The 15653-nt window shown below is 41.7% G+C and overlaps 1 protein-coding gene across 2 annotated transcripts in view; it reads right to left on the bottom strand.

Moving 5' to 3' along the window:
• Positions 1-15576, bottom strand: part of CLTC (clathrin heavy chain) — a 34780-nt gene extending 19204 nt beyond the window's left edge. Inside the window, exons 1-8 of one of the 2 annotated variants that reach the window (XM_085301344.1) lie at positions 15300-15576; positions 6289-6496; positions 3900-4168; positions 3412-3573; positions 2520-2633; positions 1947-2120; positions 770-967; positions 12-212 (exon numbers count right to left, since the gene is read on the bottom strand). In XM_085301344.1, coding sequence (XP_085157470.1) covers positions 12-212; positions 770-967; positions 1947-2120; positions 2520-2633; positions 3412-3573; positions 3900-4168; positions 6289-6496; positions 15300-15341 — 1368 coding nt within the window. In that variant the 5' untranslated portion in view covers positions 15342-15576. The remainder of the gene's footprint in view (positions 1-11; positions 213-769; positions 968-1946; positions 2121-2519; positions 2634-3411; positions 3574-3899; positions 4169-6288; positions 6497-15299) is intronic. The other variant, XM_085301345.1, reaches the window with a different exon arrangement.
• Positions 15577-15653: the final 77 nt, after the last annotated feature.

The following is a 15653-nucleotide window of genomic DNA, read 5'->3' as shown; positions in this document are numbered from 1 at the left end:
CCCAAGTTTACCTTATCTTCTTTTAACCATTTTTCCAAGAGCTGTTTGCGTCCCTGCTGTAGCACTGGTCTGCAGAGTTCCAGGGACTCGTACTTATTCAGCTGCCCTTGATCAAGTAGAATGCCAAAATACTGCAGTAAAGGAGAAGTCTGTCCTGGCTGAGCTGGAACACTCTGGAACCGGCGTATAGTGTCTGGAGTACGCAGGATTCCCTGCCAGAAAAACAGGCGTTTTAGTGTTCTGTTCCACTACTGTGTCTTGGCAAGAGTTTATCCAGAAAGCTGAAGCTAGAAATGTTTTCTGTAGCAACATTATGTTTTGCCAGGCCAGAATAACAGCCAGAAACAGTATGATTGAGCATCAGCTCAGGTACTGCTTTTGAGATGTGCAACAGCAATCTATTAAGYCAGTTCCAATAGGCAATACAGATTTCAGTTCAGAGAACTGTCTTATAGAATTTAGATGCCCCATGCTGCAAGCATGTTGCAGGGATTAAGATGAACACTGAATACATTAAATCACATAGTCAATCATTTATTCCTTTCCCCCTTTATGGGCTTCATACAAGCTTAAGAATCTTCCAGCATAAAATGAGTAGTTTCAGCATACAGTGTATAGGTTCTCCATAGGTATGTTAACAAGTACTACATCAGTGCAACAGGAGTGGTYCAAGACTTGATTTCATCACTCGTGAAATTCAGTGAGCAGTTCTGAGGCATGAAGCTTAAGCTAATGGAGTTCAATACTATTTTCAATGTTAGTGTGTTACCTTTGGGGCATTAGCTGCCACTTTTGCTGCCTCTGAGTAGTTCCCTTGTGCAAACAGTGCATTGAATTTCCTGGCAAACAGTTCCTCAGCTCCTGCCAGGTTGTTGCGGACAGCCATTCGCAAAGCTAGGTCAGGATTCTGCAGCACGTTTGTGATATAGGGAATAATATTCTCTTCTTCCACACACACTGATAGCACCTGAATAAATCAACAAGGASAACTTCTAAGTGAAGCCAAATAAAAGAAGTGAGCCAAATGCCAAGCTGATCTCTAACAGGGAAATTATGGCATGCACAGAGAGCTTTTCCATCCCTTGATTACTGCAGGGACTTTTTTTTTTTTTAAATATATCTAGAAACAGATTTCTAGCTGAAAAGAAACTCTACCATCCAACTATTACACCAAAACAGATAAGCCACTGTTACAATCTAACATTAAGTACAGGGATAAGCACTACATTTCTGCAAACTGTACTCAATGTCTTAAATAACKGATTCTAGAGGATAAGCAGGGGACAGGGCCTCTGATCCGTATTACTTACGTTCAACAAGCAACATTTGAAATCAATTCAGTCCAGAAGCACAGTACCATAAATGTTTCTAGACCRAGACACAGCTAATTTAGATGACTATCAAGATACAGTAACAAATTCTTTGAGGCTCACAGTTAGGAGGTCTCACTAACATATATTTTTAGAGAAGACAAGAGTTCCATATGATGGTACACATTTATGCTTTACCTAAGCAAGGTATTTCCAATTTGAAGAGGGCTTGTCTATTTAACTGTCAGCCTTTAAATATTCAGTCAGACATAAGATGTTCTGAACAGGAAGTTAATGTATCTAAGACTCCAGTTAAAGCGCAGTCTGTAAGAGAGTATCATGTGCTTAGAAAGAGGTATATTCTAGCTCTGTCCTCAACAGGAGAGAGGTGTTCAAATCTCATAACCACTATTATGTGAAAGCCAAATTCTCCAACTTGGTTCCAGCTGCATCAGAAACTAAAAGCCAGACAAGCTGCACTCCTATTTCAGATATCAGATACTACATATTCCTCATTCTATTATGCCACCTTGTTCATCTCTAAAGGTTTTTAGGCGCTGACATGAATACAGTAGTGTATCAGTAAGAGTAAGTGGGATTGGCTAAGCAAGGGGGTTCCAGTCCAAGCTTCCTTACTTGTCCCTTTCTGTTGACTCCTATAATCCCAGCTGTTGCTTCATGCTGTGCAGTAACAAATATGGTTTCTCCACTGATTCTGTTCATGTAGATACACGTGCCAGTTTCAAGGTCATACAAGTGGATATAGCCATATTTTGTTATCAGAAACACCACATCATGCTTGTCACTGATCTGCAAAACAAGAATAGATTAATCAGATCTGGTATTGGATAAAAACAAGTGCTTTTGAGAATCAGTAGATAGTTGTGCCATTTCAGGAGTACTAGAATACTGTTACATTTTTCCTGAATAATTGAACAGACTATGACCACAGTAAAATCACGTTTTAAGAGCCTGGAAGATAATTAAAGATACATGGATATTTTTTCCATTAATAAGTATAAGCTCTTAACACTAATAAACACTACACTACTAAAGCAGGAGCAAATGCCCTCCTACTAAGTTAAACCACTTAGGTTAGTGCCAAGCCTCAGTTTTATACTGACCACTTGGCTTTCAGCACCCTGCTACACAGTCACACCTGTGAAGAGAAGCTATGGACTTCTTGTGCTCATTTTGCGGATATCATACCTGCATTGCAACAGGAAAGTCATTTTGTGCTTCAGGAGGAAAGAAGACATCCACTGCTTTCTTTGGAAATGGCTGATTCCCTGTTGGTGGTGTGCCAACTTCAATGATATGCAACTGTGCAAYAGATAAGCTTATTAGTTCTTATATACAATTTATGTAACAATAGATCCAACGCAAAGAAGTTACGGCAATTTGCATACTGTTGGGACTTAATCTCAAGTTTATACAAACAAGATATGCTTAACAACCAGTCTTCCTGAACACCTTCATGGGCTAAAGGTATGGCATGCAGCAGTCTGTTCCACAAGACAGAGAGCGCAAGCACGCACGTGGGGGTYTGATCATTAGTTATCTCTAGCTGCTTAAAAGTTTAAGAATTTAGTTAGGTCACTTTTACATTCTTCAATGGGGTAACATGTAGCATTCTTCAGAAACAGTTTAGAAGATGCTTGTCTGAATCTTGTTTTAGTTCCACTTTGTTTCATTACTTAAAGTGGTCTACGGAATTCTAGGATTGGTATTAGGCTGCTAGCTAGCCTCGCAGCATTAGTGTTTAAACTTTTTCAGCCAATAATTTGAACATAAATTAAATCTTTGATTGGCATCGAAGAAAAACTACACCACCTTCTTCTTTAAGCTCAGCTTGCGGAGCTTAAAGTTATATCTCTTGACTATCTAATTGATTTGCTGGTCAGGATATACTACTTCACTTCGTGACTTGAAACAGACTCCTACAAGTCAGGTAGTCCATGCTGTAAAATTGTATGTGCCCCAACAGACACATATATTATGGCTGTAGTACCTAGCATTCATCAAGACAACTGGTTTTCCTGGAAATAGGTAATCAGAATAAGTCATTAAAGTTTACAGCATGTTTAGAATCAAGTCTTACCTTACCCCCAGCTTGCCCTCTTACTGCAAAACAGAAGAGTGTGGATTCTTCAGCATTTCCTTCCATCTTGAACTGTGCAAAGCTAGCTGCATGCCCTTCAATTGGTTGTGACACTTTTCTATCTACAGAATAGAGCTGCATTGCTCCCACAACACGATTTTGCTAGATAAGACAGAACAAGAGTCAGGAATAGAAGGCACTTGACCAGCAGTTTCATTCAGGTTAGCTTTGATAAACACATTGTCATATCACGCTGAAATACCATGACTTCTGTGACAGAAAGGCCACTTTAGACTATTGACACTGTACTAGTATTTATACCATGATTATAAGGTCTCCTGTCATACCAACTTGATTATTTAAAGATTTACAGGCATCTACATTCCTAGTAGTGTTTTAGGAAGACCACTTCAGTCTTGCTCCTAGAGAAGGAGAAGATGAGCCCAGCTCTGAGCCTTCWACCCTGGGTCTCATTAATGGTAAAGTACCTGGGCAGATATGCCAGTTAGTAGTAGCCATTTCTGCTTAGCATCAGTACGGTAGTTGATGATCTGGCAGCCAGCAAGACTAGAATGGCGATCAAACATTTTCACAGGCTGGGACTCCCCCTCCATGCTCCAATGGTAGACTGCATTATCCGTTACAAGAGCAACAGTATTCAGAGAAATCCACTTCCAGAAGGTGACGTCATCTGTCATTGTGTGGGCCTTCATTTTGCTCTTCATTTCAATGTTAAATATTTGAAGTGTTTTCCCAGCTAGAAGACACAACATTGTTAGCCAGGTTGCAGTTTCCACCTGCCATTTCAAGCACTGGTTAAAAGCAGAGGAGCTGTACTATAAATTAAACTCATCACTTCCTTTTAGAGAATGCATTGTGTACTGTTTGTATCATTCAGTGATAAGCTGTTACTTTTAAACAGACCATAGTCCTGGAGCTAGTTTTACTGTCATGCAATTGTAGAAATTTTGGTCTGAATTGGTCATTAGTTAGCCACCTTAAATAGATGTAAAAACAGCTTTTTACAAAACAAGAGCTTCAGCTTCATGAACAAGTTTTATTCTACTTTATGTACATCAAATTAGATTGCAACACTGCTGGGTCTCTTGGAAGTGGTGAAGAGAGCTACGACAAGGTCACTAAAAACTACATCCACATCTGCTTCAAGCAAAACAAAAACACAAAACGGAAAGGTCAGGTTGACAAAGGGCTTTTGTAATTCAGACTCAGTGTAACCCTGAAGTTACACTAATAGGTTACACAGAACTACCAGCTGCAAATTGGAGACTAACACAAACTGTGCAAGGAAAGGAATCAAGTGACCAACACAAGCTCTGGAAGGTAAGTGCTTTGAATTACACAGAATGGTGAATATATGCATCCTGAAGAGCCATCTTTAGTCATTTCTACCAGAGAGATTTTACAAAGCAGTGGCATGTATGAAAAAATTCCTTCCTGTTGAATAGATGATTAGGAGAACTCTGACCAACTCCTGCTAGTTTTAGGAGACAGCTATTTAAGCACATGACAGTGCAGCCCAAGAGGAATATTAAACATTAAGTGAAACTAGGTACAGGTCAGAACGTCCGCTACAATTATTAATTATATCTGAACTTGATAAAGATACCATTTGTGCACCTGTCTTCATTCACTAAGGATTAGTTTAGTTAAAGTCACCATTAGTTCGATCATCAAAATAATGAGTCAAGAGTTTCTCCAGAGGGTGGAGAATCACATCTAACACAGTGTTATTCAGGCTACAGGCTAGCAGTTTCCCTCCACGTCTAGTGCAGCTGGAGCACTACGGTCAAGGAAGAAGAGACTCAAGTGTGCCTATCCTACACATTATGCCTGGCATATTATGAGACAAGAACTAGACTTAAGTTGCAAGGGTCAGTCCCATTTATAAAAAGCTTAGTATCGAGATTATTGTGCTAAGTTAAGTGCACTCTGAGCTCTTGAGTGAATTAAATTTCTGAATCTTAAAGGATTCCCTTATTTGGAAGGGCACCAAAAAGAACCCCTCTGGATTCAAAGCTTTTCRCTGTTTCTAACGTCATTGTTTAGTCTGAGCCATTTGATTTTCCTTTCTCTTTTCATAAGACAGGACAAGAACTAGTACAATCAATTGAGGTAACTCACCATCTGTACACACAAGAAAGCATTAAAGTTGTGACAAAACAGTAGCACAGTATTAAAGTCAAAATTCAGTAACATTAGAATTAGAACATTTAGATCTTTATAATGGCAGTATATTAGTTTCTAGAGYGACAGAATATTTGAGGCTTCTCAGAAGAGACTGATGGCCTCTGGAGGCCCTAGAAGAATGCTTGTTATCTATATTGCCAGAGATACGGAGTTAGCTGACCTTGTGCTCTATTAACTACACATGACTCTTCCACAAGTAGTTTTACTTTTCTTATCACTGACTCATATTATGAATATGCAAACACTGGTGCACCAGCCTTCTTCCAGCCTGGCCAAACTTTAAGGCCGTTAGGAACATTTCCTCCCTCTCCACAGCCTTAATATTCTTCTGTGCTTAAGAGTTCAGGTCTCACTTGCCCCTAAAAAGGTTCCAGAATATAGACTCCAGAAGTGTTCTTAAAGCCTGAACTCTTCTTCCTGTTCTTCTCCCAGCTCAGAAGCATTTTGACTGTAAAGCAAAAACTCACTCTAAAGATCAGAGAACTGGTAGCAAGAAATGTACTGCCCAGCTACCCTCAGAAGAACTAGATTTAAACTCTCAATAAGCTGTGGAAAATTGGCAATGGATCATCCCACATGAATAGCCCAAGAGACTTAAATCATTCATAAACAAATCTTACCAAAAGCTTTTCAGCCACTTCAAACAATTCTTTATCAAGACTTCCATACCTTTTAAAGCAATGACTTTACTGGCAGGGTTCATGATAGCACTGTCAGCTGAAATTGGTCTTCGAATGGGGTTGCTGGGGTCATTCATGTCAATGATCACCACTTGAGCTTGTTCTCCCACTTTCTCTCTTATGCAGATGAATTTGTCAGATTCCATTGTCAGAGTGCTGAAACCAATGTTTGCTGGGTTGATGCCCAGATTTTGGAGCTGGAAGACAAAAAGGTTTAGCCCTAAGTTACTACTAAATATAATGCGGTATATGTACAGAATAGCTACCAGCATGTCTTATGAGAGTTGCAAGAGATACTAGGCCTCAGGTCTTTATATGACAAGACAGCTGGAAGCATGCTACCCAAAAATGGTGCGACATAAGTTCTTACCATCTCCAAYTAAGTCCAGCAGGCTTCCAGAAGAAACCCTGCAGCGTTCAAGTACATTCGGGTACCTTGTCTTCAGTGTCTATCCGCAACTTACTGCTTTAAGAACTCAAATTCTGAGCCCCTCAAATTGCTTAATACACTGAACTTGCATGCTCCTCATAGCAGTGCCGAAGTCACAGTTTCAGTAATAACTCTCACCAGCTTGCCTCCAGAGCCCTAACTTATTCCATCTGAGCTTGGCAGCTATCACTATTTCAAGCTTAATGCCACATGAGAGGCATCTGAGCTTTATCTTTATCCCTGTAGAGTTAAAAAAAGAGCTACTTGTTTAGCAATTAACATAGYCCTGTCTAGCAGCAAGGCTGTATAGCACCCAGAAGGTAGAGCTAACACATATAAGACGTTATATACTGAGGTCAGAAATGGCTCATCTGCAGCCATACTTCATACAGAAGATAGCAGCAAATCACCTCATTTCCTGCTGAGCTACAGTCTATGTCATAGCTTCTATGGCCCTTTAAGCTTACCTTTAAATTATAATTCTAGCATAATTTGTAACAAAAAGTCAAAGCCACTTGACTGCGCTTGCAACAAATTAATGCAATAGAACATTAGTACCGAGAGTTTATTCCCCTTTTAACAGTAGAAATGCAAAAAGAGTTGTTTCATGCTACATACAGAATGTCCAGCTTGTGGGCAGACAGGCCATACCTTAGGAACACAAGATCAGTTTTTCCACCATTAGAGGAACTGTCACTTTTTTTCTAACACTTCTGACTTTTTTTTCCCCCTTTCTAGGAGATTGTTTGTACCACGAGCCCTTTCAAGTCTTCTAAAAATGCTAGATCTTGAAAGCCATTTTAATTTCACAGCAGTAGCTTGAAGCAAAATGCTAACTAAGTTCTTATCAGCCGTGCTCTGCAGGGGCTTTGGGACAACCACGCCTTAGCCACTCTGTTGCAGCTTCTGATAAACAGGGTGTTTTACTACACTTCCCCTTTGTTCTGCCTTTCAGACAGCACACACAAGGAAGAAGGAACATCTAAATTACAGCACACCRTGCATTTTTATAAAAAAGGCCTCATAAAAGGCACTTCAATTGCTGATCTGTACTATACAGAGACTCAAGAGAATCCTATCTTAGTCCAGCTTAAGGTACAGGCCCAAAAGCAAGGCAGTTTTAGCTCCTTGGGTCTGCTGAAGGACAGGAGTTCTAAAAGTAGAAGATTCTTCCAGTTCCTAAGCCTCTACAGTCACTCAGCATTTTGAAGCCCTTTGTCCGAAAGGATACTACTTCATTAATAAAGTTGGTTTTGCTCTTTCATGGACTTTACCCTTTGAAGCTCTCCAGGGGGGCTCAAGCRTGTCAAGTTTTCAATTCTATACCAGAAAAGACACGTTCAGGCTCTCTAATGCCTAGGGGCTCCTCTCATGACTACTTTACACAACGAATTAATAATGATCTTTCAGCAACACTTAAGTCCATTCAGCTTTTCTACTTCTGAAGAAGGTAAAGACACAGTAGGGCTAGAAACAGACCAGATTTAAACTTAGTTCTTAGAGGTAGGCATCAAGTGAGTTATTACGACCTTGACCAGCTCAGGTCATTCCTTCAAAGTAGAATACCTACATTTTCCGCAACTTAACACAATGAATAGTTTCATTCAAATGCAGCTCCCATACTGATCCATCCATCCGACACTAAAGCTAGGAAGCCCCTTCAAGTAAGGAGCAATTTTTTTTATCCAGATGTTTTAGTTGACTGTCACAAGAGACAGATGTCTTAAATGCTATAACTACAGACATCACACCGGACTTCATGTATTCCTTTGAGAGGGTACAACCTTATTACTTAGATTTAAGCRAGTGTTCCCAGTGTCACAGAACATGACCACAGGTATCTGCCTAACAGTAACAGCACTCCATTCTTCATTGCAGGTAGGGAATCAAAGTTTGTAGCTCATCTTTAGCTACATAAATCTGAAATTTTCCACATGAATCTAAGTTCAGATCTCCARTTCACACCTTTGTTCGGGCAGAGGTCTCCAGGCCAGAGATTCTGCTATTCGTACGCCTGCTAAGCAGGACTATAAAACAACCCAGTCACATCTCTGTAGGCAAAGAAGGTTTGAAGATAGCAATAGTTTCATCTGGTAGAGTTGGACAGATTTATCAGGATGAGGTGTTTCCTTTTACTAGGGCTGCAGGCTTAACTAGTAGAATGTCATTTATCAAATGTATAATTTCCTTGTTAATTTGGTAGAGGACTGTAGTTTCAAAGTGCCAAGTACTCAGCCTGGGAGGAAGCTCACAGCACTGTACTCAAATTGACACTGCTAAATAAAATTAAGTTAAAAAAAAAATAAATCCAGAAACAAGTCCTAGCAGATGGCAGACCTCTTAGAGAGGTCCAGAGTCAGCCAGTGAATCAAAGTTGCTTAGATACTGCAAGACAGATTTATCTTAATCATGACCAATCCCTGCCATCTGCTAGGAGTCACATCTGGGGTATTCATCCCTAGTTAGGAGTGGAAGATGTGGTTCTTTTTAAGCTGAAGACCACTTTCAATGGCTAGATATTTTTTTCAAAAAATTTAGTCAGCTGGTACTGGCATTCTGAGGAAAGCCTAAAAAAAGCTTCCAGATAGTCATGATCATTAGTGAGGTCTTTAAGTACAGAAGTATCTTCTAACAATCCATCACCATCTCAACAGATCCAAACCTWTGAACTAACTCTACTTTAAATACTGAGACAGGAAATTGCTATTAATCACGACAGTCTCTGCATTCAACTTCACAAAAACCTGACCAGCCGAGAGATTGCCATATTTCGCTTGATTAGTGAAGCTAATAGTAACTATTACTGGCACTTAGATTTGACGCATAGCATTCTTAAAGGTATAGATTAACGTCTGGAGTACAGACTATTCCCTTCCCCAAACAGATTAAAGTTCAGATGAGTGATGTAGGAGTGTTTAGAAAGCTAAGCAAAGCAAACAGACACACTAAGATTACCATTACACAGCATGAGAAGAGGTATTTCTTTGAATGTAGTATAGAAATACTACAAGGAATAGTATTGCAATTTCAAACTCTTGAGTTTACACCACAAATAAAAGACTGCAGGACTCTACAGCAGATTTTACATCACTTCTCTTACCAGCAAGAGGAAAAAAACCCCAAACATTTAATATTGCACTCATTTAGGTCCACTAGCTTTCACCAATTCAAAACCAAGGTTAAAAAAAGAAAAAAGAGAAGAAGGAATCTTTAGATATTCTAACACTACATTATGAAAAAAATGCTTCCCCAGCATTTAAGTAAGTATGAAACCTGAACTTGTTAGCTTTGCTGGAGCAAGTGATGTATAGTCCAAGTTACTTTACACCAACATTTGTTGGAAAGTTTATTTACAACAGTCTTCTGAAAGCATGTTAAGAAGAAAGTGTTCTGTGAAGTTAGTGGTGGACGAAAGCAGAACTAGGAAACAGGTTTCTAGACAGAGCAGCAACTGCACTACTCACAGATGCAGGCTTGAAGAGTTTAACTAGAAGCTAACTCTCAACTGCACTGTACTAAGCTATCGAGTTCTACAATAACATTTGTCTAAACAGTATTAGATGAATCTTTAATACARTAGATGAAAGTCTGATTAGCAAGACCAAGTTTTCACTGGAAGATGATCCAAGTATGTTCTTGGTATTTACCCACAGAAGTTACCATTCAGTTTGGTGTCAAATACACAAAACTGCTGACAATAATAGCTTTGTTGACCTCTTCCTGGAATATTTGCTTTCTTGTGACAGTTTGCTTAGCTGTCAAATAATTTCTCCTTGCCTACAAGGAAGGGCACAGAACTGCTGAGCATGCATTTCACCTCAACTCTGACACTCAACAGGATACAACTGCTGCTCTTGTAGCCACAGCAGCCGCTTAGTCTCTGCCCAGAGACGCCTTATCTACACGCAGCTAGGAGTCAAACAGTTGTGAAATGCCAGTTAACAGAAATACTACTAGTCTTTCAGGAAGCATAGAACAGCTACCTTGTAGTACTAACGTGATTTGCTGCATGCCCACAATGCCAAAGTTTTACTTAGTTGAACAAAATAGGCACCAGGCTATACTTAAGCCACTCATTTGTTGCTAACGTGATACTTAGGCAAAGAAAATTTAAATTCTGCAAAAGACCTAGATCCACGCTGATCTCAGTGTGACCAACTACAACTTGTGTGTTAGAGTCTCACAGCCTGTTAGCCCCACTGAGGTACTCCATATTTACTAATACAAGGTAAACACTACAGTCTGACATGTTAGGAAGTTATGTTTTCAACAGATAAGAGACCTCTACGATATTCAAGAATTCTTCTACTTCCATATCCTTCCTATGCTCTGCCTCAGCCTCAAAAGGCTGAGATTATCATCCGGTCAGCAGCTACAGATGTGCCGTGTGACTACTTCAGCTCCAAGTTACAGTGCGAGATTGTACCTGTTGAAACTTCAGCACAGAACCRCTAGCCACAATAATTTATCTTTGGTTAAGTCTCCACACAGTCCCAGCAAGAAGTGGCAATGAGTGCTGCCACCAAGACAAGCAGGCCTGTTGACTTCAGCATCTGCTAGGGACACGCAGAGAGGACTAGCCAATGCACTACTTAAGCAAATGTGCCTATCCAATTAGCTGACACACACACACATTTCAGGGAGCCTAGATACTTCACAGCCTTCTTTGTTAGAGATTTCCCCCTATACACTCTGTAAACGCACTCCAAGTTCACCGGTTTTAAGAATTTGGCCCGCTGAGAAGCAGGGGCTGGGGTAAACAATGTTAGGCATAGCAGTTTTGCCTTTAAGTCCTGGTTTCTTAAAAGACCAATAAAGACTTCAATGCTTCAAACTAAGGCTGTAATAGAAGAGTGGTTTAGGACATATTAAATTGTTTTGCTGCCAGCACAATATATGGAAGATATTGTTCAGTATTGTTATAGTGAAGTTGTATATCCTAAGTTTTACTATACAACACCTCAGCTGTCCAGTTTTATTCAGTTAGCTCTCTGGCATGACTAGACGTGATTGAGAACATTACCACACTAGAACAGCACAGCAGCCACTCAGGTTTATTAACAACCACTAGATACAGGAACATTTTTCCTAGTTAGAAAAGTAGTTCTGTCTCAGCCTCAAATGCTATGACTCCGCTTGCTGCAGAAGCTGCATGTTTTCTGTATTGTCTAGACTAGCCTACGTAATAGATTTTTAATATATTTGAAGTTCATGGAGGTATTTGTTAATGCTTTCAGTTACACTAGTACAGCAGTATGCCTAGATCAAAGTCAGTTTTGTGTATTTCAGGACAGTATAGCTAAACTAAATAGAGGTCAGTTAATCTCCTACTAGCTTGTGTTACTCCTCTTCATTCATCAGGAACTTGTGGTATTATAAAAGCTCCATGCACTCACCACAGTTAGCTGTCGAATTTTACTTTCACACCTCAAATACACAAAGGCATTCAAGTTCTACTGAATCCATGAGTTGTTACTAGCAGCCAGATTTGCAGTCATTCAGTTTACTGAACTCCAATCTCATGCTATAGGCCCACTGGATTGTTTCCTCACGGCTACTTCAAGTAAGAAATTTCACTATAAAGTTTTATGACAAGAGTCTGGTAGGTTTGATAGCACAGAAATCAAAGTTTTTCCTTTCAAAGTTCCACAGAAGAGTGGAACTCTGCAGGGTGATGTTGATGTTTTGTGCAAGGCAGACTTCTATAGTAGACAATACACAGATAACAACCTGCATACTTGAAGTGACTCGGCTCTTGGAGCTATGTAACAGTATTCAYGCCTGACTAACACAAAACCTACAACCCAACAACACACTGATTTTACGCTTCATGTAATTAATAATCATAAATAAAACTTACTTTAAACCCAGTGAACTAACCACCTGCCATGTCTTACTTGTCCARCCTTAGGAGATCTTCAGTTCAAGTTATGGGTACAAAATATGCTGTACTGTGTACCCAAGGACATTCAGAAGCACCACAGCGCATGGCGCCTGGGCCCATCAACTATTCACTCCCACCCATATCAGCTAGCTAAGATGCTAACTGCCACAGCTAAYGCCAGCAAGTCCTGAAGTACTGTGATACGGACTACAGTTGAAGTGAAACTGAAGAGTTGATTTGCTTTTAACTAATCCAGAAGATTGGCACTTTCAATACTAAGCTCCCAGGAACTCTYTTCCATCCATATCCATTGCTAGGTTCTTCATGCAAAGGCTCCAGTAGGGTACCCTGTCATTCAGTCAAACATTAGCTGTTCACTTACATGTGTTGCTTAACACCTGCACRACAAGTTTCCTAGATGATGTAGGTCAGAAACAGTTCAGGATGTTGTGTTATTTGAATCCATCAAGACCACCTAGGAACTGCCTGGAGCATGCGGAAACAGTTTTGGACTGCAATAATGTGGCAATATCACTATTTCTGCTCTCAAAGTTTACTTCAATGGCAGATTAGAAGACTCAGCACGAAAACAGTACCCCCCAGAACTCAAGTTCCCCTAAGTTTTTTTCAATGAAATAAAATAAGGAAGTTCAGTAGTTACAAGGAAACTTAAGTGTCATGGGYAACAGGCATGCAAGCGCAGTCTCAGAAGGCTGGCCTCCAAGTCTTAAGAAAGATCAGCTTGTACATGCAGTTGTGAAGSACATCTTGTTAAGTCACCCCGTCTACATTAAAAGGGTACCGAAAAGTCCATCTCATTTAAACAGTCAAGTTCCACAGTAGTATTGGCATGAAACCTATCAGTGTTTCTGGAGTGAAGCAGATGAGTTTCATTATGTAATAGTACTCATGTCATCAGAGACCTGGTAGTGGRTCACATGTATGGTTTGTATCTTAAGTAACACACCACAGATAYGTTGCTACAGTACTTTATTAAGAGCTGGTGTACCCAGTACAGAAACAAGAGCTTGGATCTTCTTAATACCATGTTCCTGGTAATACCACTACTCAAATGAGAATACTTATTCAGAACTGAAGCTCTGTTCAACTGATAACATTTTCCTGTCACTGCTAAACAGAAGTCCATGGCTACACTAGAAACACAAATTCTGGTCTGGCTTTAAATTGATATCTAGGTAAAACTGTCCAMCATTTAACAGTTTCAGTGTAACTAGCCAGATAAATGGGGAAAAAACAATTTTGGTAGCACTATCAATTATCTAACAATGACACTATGGACAGTGGCAATTTATATGGCAAAATAAGCTTCTTCCAATGGTTCCTTTAACAAGTGACCTAGAAATTAAGTTCTTTTCACTTGGGATAGAGAAAAGTGGCAACTTTGACAAATCAAGCAGATCTGTCACTATACCTGCCAGTGAGTCAAAGACAAGCCACCTGAATAAACTGACATCATGGGGAAACAGGACTATAGATGGGTTGCGAGAAGGCAGCCATCAAAAATCCTACACAGTTGCATAAATACTATGCAAATTTTACTACGCAAGCTCTCCTCAAATAGGTACTCCTTAGCAGCCAAGACAAGTTTAATATCACCACGGTGACAACAACTCAGGGTGAGAAGCACAGCGTGTAAGCTATAGGCTCTCTAGACTCAAAATACACATTGCACAACTGGATCACCACTTCCAGCCCCCTCTTTATACTCCAGCTTCAGCAAGAAGCATTAAAGATGCACACTTATTTAAGAAGGTAAGCTTGCACTTCAGCAACGGAGCAGTTTCAGAAACTGTCACTAATATTTTTAGAAGGCTAACTCTGGAGGGGGYGGGGAAACAAACAAACAAAAAAACAAAAAAAACTAAAAGCCATCATTTGGAAATAATCTATTATCATCTCATTATGGTTTCACAACACCCTCCAAATCTAGAATTTGTCAGAAGCCAGTAGCCACTAGACAGAAAGCACAGACTAGGCATTTCTGTGTCTGCACTGCCACAGCTGTGCTGCAGGGAAGCCTGCAGTGGCTTTCTTATTTTGCTGAGATATGTGTTTTTCTTCAAAGAAGACAACACTAGGAGTCAAAACTACAACAAAACATTTTAATGTGTTATTATTATTACAGGAAGCTTAACCTCACACACACACACACAAAATATTAGTAAGTACACAGAGACAACTTTTACCATCTCATTAATTTATCCCTCATCCCCCTCCTTTGCAGGCCTCATTCCGAAGTGAATTTTTTTAAAAATTTATTTATTTCTTCCCCCGCTTCCAGCGGCCCGGAGAAGCCCGGCGGCGGCCGGGAACCATCCGCACTCTCCCCTCGCACCCGCCCCGCAGGTGCTCGCGCGGGCACGGCGCCAGCCTCGCCTACACCGGCGGGGGAAGCGCGCTCGGCCGCCCCGCGCGGGCACGGCACGGCGCGGGACGCGGCGGGAGGCCGAGGCGGGCGGCCGGGCCCCGGCCCCGCGGCCCTTCCCCACCCCCTCCCCGCCGCGGCAGGAGGCCGCCGGGGCACGGCCCCGCACGGAGGCGGCAGCGGGCCCGCCCGGGGGAGCCCTTGGGGCGGCGATCCCCGAGGCGGGCGGCTGCGCGGCGGCGGCTCCGCTCCGCTCCCCTTCCCCCTCCCCGCCGCCACCGCCCGTCCGCCGGCGCCTACCTGGAGRTGCTCCTGGAAGCGGATAGGCAGGATCTGGGCCATGGCGGCGGCGGGCTGGGGCTCCAGTCCGAAGCCGGCCCGGAGCTGCACCTCGGCGGGGTCCGCGGAGAGCGGGCGGCGGGACCGCAATGGCGGCGCGGGCCAGCGAGAGGGGAGAGCCGCGGCGATCCGGAAGCTGCCCCCGCCGGCGGAAGGATACCGCCGMGGAAGGAAGGGGCCTGCCCTCACCTGCCGGGACCCGGCCTTAACTGCGCCGGCCAGGCGGAAGGATCCCAGCGGGCGGCGTGAGTCACCCGCGGCGATCCAATGAGCGCGGCGGAGGGATCTGCCACCGGAAGGGACTATTTCGAGACT

The sequence above is a fragment of the Rhea americana genome, unplaced genomic scaffold (assembly GCF_003343005.1).
Source record: "Rhea americana isolate MKP2758 unplaced genomic scaffold, rheAme1 scaffold_175, whole genome shotgun sequence".
NCBI classification, from domain to species: domain Eukaryota; kingdom Metazoa; phylum Chordata; class Aves; order Rheiformes; family Rheidae; genus Rhea; species Rhea americana.
This window is presented reverse-complemented; position numbering and strand designations above follow the sequence as displayed.